At 46.9% G+C, this 4407-nt stretch overlaps 1 protein-coding gene across 1 annotated transcript; it reads right to left on the bottom strand.

The window, feature by feature from the left end:
- Positions 1–235: 235 nt before the first annotated feature.
- chst7 (carbohydrate (N-acetylglucosamine 6-O) sulfotransferase 7) lies at positions 236–4091 on the bottom strand. Its single transcript, XM_026344981.1, has 2 exons — positions 2647–4091; positions 236–1152 (listed from the first exon to the last, which is right to left on the bottom strand). The coding sequence occupies exon 1, from the start codon at positions 3943–3945 to the stop codon at positions 2677–2679; it is 1269 nt and encodes a 422-aa protein (XP_026200766.1). The 5' UTR covers positions 3946–4091; the 3' UTR covers positions 236–1152; positions 2647–2676.
- Between the last annotated feature and the right edge of the window lie 316 nt (positions 4092–4407).

Genomic DNA, 4407 nt, shown 5'->3' with positions numbered 1-4407 from the left:
ATGTAATGTTTTTTTTGTTATCTTTCCTTGGAGCCCAGATGGAAAACAGTGTAAATAATAATGTTGATGGTAATGATCTTTATACAAAAGAAAAAGATAACTTTGAAAAATTCAAGGCTGAGAGATATATAATGTTACATATATTACATTAAAAGCTATGGCTGTGTTAATGTGTGAACTCAAATGTGAAGATGCCATGAACAGGTTGTAGGTTACACACCTCTGCAGCAGGAAACAAAGTTTTTACCAAAGTCTTTATTGAAAGTAGTAGTTATTTATTCAACATCTGGACGTCTTCAAATATTCCATCCAGAACAATTACAACAGAACCAAGATGTAACACTGTACACCTTCACAACACCAGACCAGAGAATTATCACAGCATTTTACGATATTTTAGACCCAAAAACTATACACAGTAAGAATCAGTACCGTCTATTGTGAAAATGTAACCAAAGAGTTTGTTGAAAGAGGACAGAGGCAGCTCCCTAAGACTCATCCATAGAAAACTTCACACCCACATGAGAGTGTTGTCAGTGGGGTGCTGCAGCTGTCCAGATTCCTGAGAGGCTGGGGGTGGAACAGTAGTTCTTAAGTCAGGCCTCTTGCAGAAAATACTGTAGTTTCTTCTTTCAAAGCTCTACATTAGCATTGTTAATGAGCCAGCTGCAGTTATGTATCAGTAATGCTTGAGACTACACACACGCTCACTCATAGGCTGGACGTATACACCACGCAGGTGAGGACAAACCCAGCGCTGCCACTGTGGATCCTGGCTGCTGCCTCCAGAGTAGAACTCATTTCAGACTTTTTATGGCCCTCGCTTGCAGGGGATTTGAGGAGGGATTAGTGCTTCTAAAAGGACAGAAGTATAAAGGCGGGCAGTGTAACAGTGGCACAAACCAGTTCTCGTTTTGTTTATTTCCCCTCCCCACATTCTTTCTATCTGCGTAGCCCCTCCTGGTCTAACACAGGTGATGGTGTAAAAATAAGCTGCCTTCTTCCCTGTGATTGGCTGGGCTATCCGCTTGGACTCGGCTCGGCTGAAGGAAAAACAACCAAAGAGTCGTGCTTGCCAGCTCCCAGTGGACCACATTCCAGTTGCTTGTTTTGTTATTCCACCTTTTGCCCTAAGTTCTGAATACCTGACACCTGCAGGAGAGAAAAAGAAAACAGAGGAAGATTTGATTAAACCCTTAGGTTACGACACATCTGCGCACAGAAACAGACACATTAAACAGGGTTATTAATGCTCAGGGCCTCTATCAACAGCTCTACATTCAGGGCAGAGGTAGTGAGCCTCCACCATGGATCTGGTCCGTTCTGGCGGCTTGCAGGCAGCACTAAAGGACCTTAGTTGTGAGAGCTGTTGGTGACAGGCTGGTGGTAACCCTGGGAGCTCTATCCTGTCACGGATGGCCATAAACAATGATCCCCTTCTCAACAGCATAGTCTGGGGCCCAGTGACTCGCTGCCAGCCTGCTATCCATGAGAGGGCCCAGCATTGCCAGGCAGTAAACAACAAGGCCTCTATTAAGAGGCAGATCAGTTGCTCATTAAGGAGAGAGAAAGACTTCTGTCTCAATGTTATGGCTAAAAAAGCCACCACGTTAGTAGATGGAGCTGAAAATGTCTACATCTAGTTTTGAGTTTATTCCTCCTATGTGTTCAATGTGGTGTGATCTGTTACCTAGTGGGAAGACACGAAGACAATGTGTAAAAAAAACAAACAAACTGCATCACAGTGATAAGATCGGGGTTCGAATTCCAACTGATCTACCAACCTTTCGTAGGCAAGACTTCCTTATGCTTAACCTGCCATGTACCTTGTAACTCACTTGTAAGTAGCTTTGGATAAAAGCGTCTGCCAATTGATTAAATGTAAATATAATTGATTATGAGGGCCCAGCAGAGCTGCTATCTATAAACAAGAGCAGGGTCCATTATTATCTCCACATCTGATAATATGACCGTAACAAGGGGAAATTAAAATAATAAAGATTAGATACTTTGCTGGAAAACCCTAATGAATTTATGAATTTAAAGACCTTTATGAAATAACATTCAACTGTAATTGTATTCGAAGGCTGGTAACCAGTGCATTTCTTAAACAAAAGGTTACTTGGAATCAGAAACTCCTAGAATTACTGCACATGCCCTTGAGGCATCTTCTTCCACATCACATTTGTGGCTCATCTCTTCCATGCACCTGTCTTTCAGGGTAATTGTCTCTGTCTCCGTGACGCCAGTGAAACTAGTCTCTGGGTGTCAAATTCGGCAACAATTCAAGACATCAATTGTTCTGCAGTGCAAAGGTCAAACATTTAAATAAAGTAATGAAAAAAAGGGTATGTTCCTGACTGGAGGGGGTGTAAAATTTATTTGTCATATCAGGTGATGTTGTTTGTCTGTGCCTGAAGATTGAAATGAATACAGATGTGAGAGTACTGATCCCAGTGTGGACGCCCTGTTTCTCTGTTGTCAATTTGCTGTGTTCATATAGAGGTCAAGGGTCGTGCATCTGCAGAAGACCTAAAATTTGTTTGTTGTTTTATGAAACCACCATTTTCCTGTACTGACAACAGTTTAAGTTTAAAAAACAAATAGATTTAGTCACACTGTCAAACACTGAGTGGCCCTACATACCTTAACCCATGGTCTCTCCACGACACATCCTTACGTTGCTCTGTCCATGCTGTTCTTCTGATACCCCAGCTGTCTCATGACTTCGCTGCAGTAGGCCTCCACCTGATTTACCTGCTCCACACTGAGTCGCTCCCTCCAGGCATATATGGCTTCTTTTGCATCCCTGGCTGATATCAGGAACGGCTTGTCGGACGAATACCCGTGTCCGTGCGTCATGTTCAGCGCAAACCTCTCCAGAGCGGGGAAACTGGTGAGGTTGGAGAAGCTGAAGAGCCTGTGGAGCTCATTCAGTGGGTGCAGGACCAGGTCCTCGTAACGGACGCGGAGGTAGTTCTTCTTCAGCCAGGGGGGCGCGTTCTTCTCCAGCATCAGGTCACTGAGCCAGTTGTCACAGATGAGCTCCATGGCGCTGGACACGTAGCTGTCCGCTCGGTTCATCCTGTTGACCGGCGACAGCAGGCGCTTGTACTTGTCGCTCTCCTTCTTGCTCCTCAGAACCTGGATGCTCTCCCTCACCAGGGCCTGTCTGGACTTCAGCCGTGAGTTGTGCACGGCCCGCGGGTCTCTGAAGAGCTGAATGATCTGAAGGTTTATCGCCGGGTCTTTCATCAAAGGAACCAGCGTGCTCAGGTCCAAAACGCGGACTCCTTTGATCACCATCACCGGGTACTTTTTACACTCCCTCTCCAGCTCCCTGATGTCTCTCTTTTGGCACTTGGCGCACCGCTCCTCATCCACCAGTCCAATGTCGCTCCGCTTGTGCGCAGGGCACAGTGGCTCCGAGCAAATCACCTTGTTCATCTTCCAGCCAAATACGAACGAAGTGCTGAGATTTTGCGATCCCGCGTAAAGTTTGAGGACGGAGAAGTCGCAGCGGTACAGGGAGTTCAGCATGTCCCGCACTGCGCCCTGGAGAGTGTCCGCATCCCCGGGGTAAAGAGACTGCCATATGTGCCACATCGGCTCGTACAGGTAAAAAACATCAGGGTGCTGGTTGAACAACTCCCCCAAAAACGACGAGCCGGTCCTCCAGGTGGCATGAAGGTAGATGTTCACCCGAGACTGGCTCCGGTGGACGGCGGACCCGGCGGTGTCGCTGCCGTTGACTTTCTCGTCGTTATCCCACAGCAGCGCCACTGAGTGCTCCAGCTGTGGACATCTGGGCTGCTGCTGCGTAAATCCCTGCCCCGCCCGTTGAACGCTTTTATCCCTGTAATCTAGCACATACGGGATTAGCAGAAGTAAACCAGAATATGCCAGTATCAAAATCAAGTATTTCTTATGCAGCCTCCTCTTCATTTCCTCTCGCCGCGGAGGGTCCAGCTAGCTTCTTCTCTCGGCGCACGGAGGTTTGTGGAGAACCGTGAAGCGGCGCTCCAGCAAAGTTGGAGCCCGGTGGTGTAGCCCCGCCCCGCCGGGAGCCAAACAAACAAATGAGCTGTCCTACCTTCACACACACACGGGCTTTTAAAGCAGCGCGGTCGAATAAGAGAACCATCGCAACCAAACCATCATGTAATGGTTTCTAGTTTGTTTGTCTAAAAACTGCTCCAAACTGCGCAGTACGATGGAGACGAGCGCCGTTAGACGGACCGAGAGCCTTTAAGGAAAGATAATCTAACAGCGGCCACCTACCGCAACCCGTTCATATGCAATGAATCATGGGAGATTAGTTTTGGGCTATGCCGCTGTTGAATCTAAATGGTGTTTTAGTTTTTAGGTTTGTCCTCATACTAAACGCCATTTCGCTCCACGAGTAGT

Source organism: Anabas testudineus, chromosome 4 (assembly GCF_900324465.2).
Source record: "Anabas testudineus chromosome 4, fAnaTes1.2, whole genome shotgun sequence".
Taxonomy (NCBI): domain Eukaryota; kingdom Metazoa; phylum Chordata; class Actinopteri; order Anabantiformes; family Anabantidae; genus Anabas; species Anabas testudineus.
The sequence above is the reverse complement of the archived record's forward strand: the minus strand, read 5'-3'. Positions and strand labels throughout refer to the sequence as shown.

Excerpts from the sequence above, each read along its gene's own strand:
- chst7 (XM_026344981.1), bottom strand. The coding sequence starts at position 3,945 with ATGAAGAGGAGGCTGCATAAGAAATACTTGATTTTGATACTGGCATAT.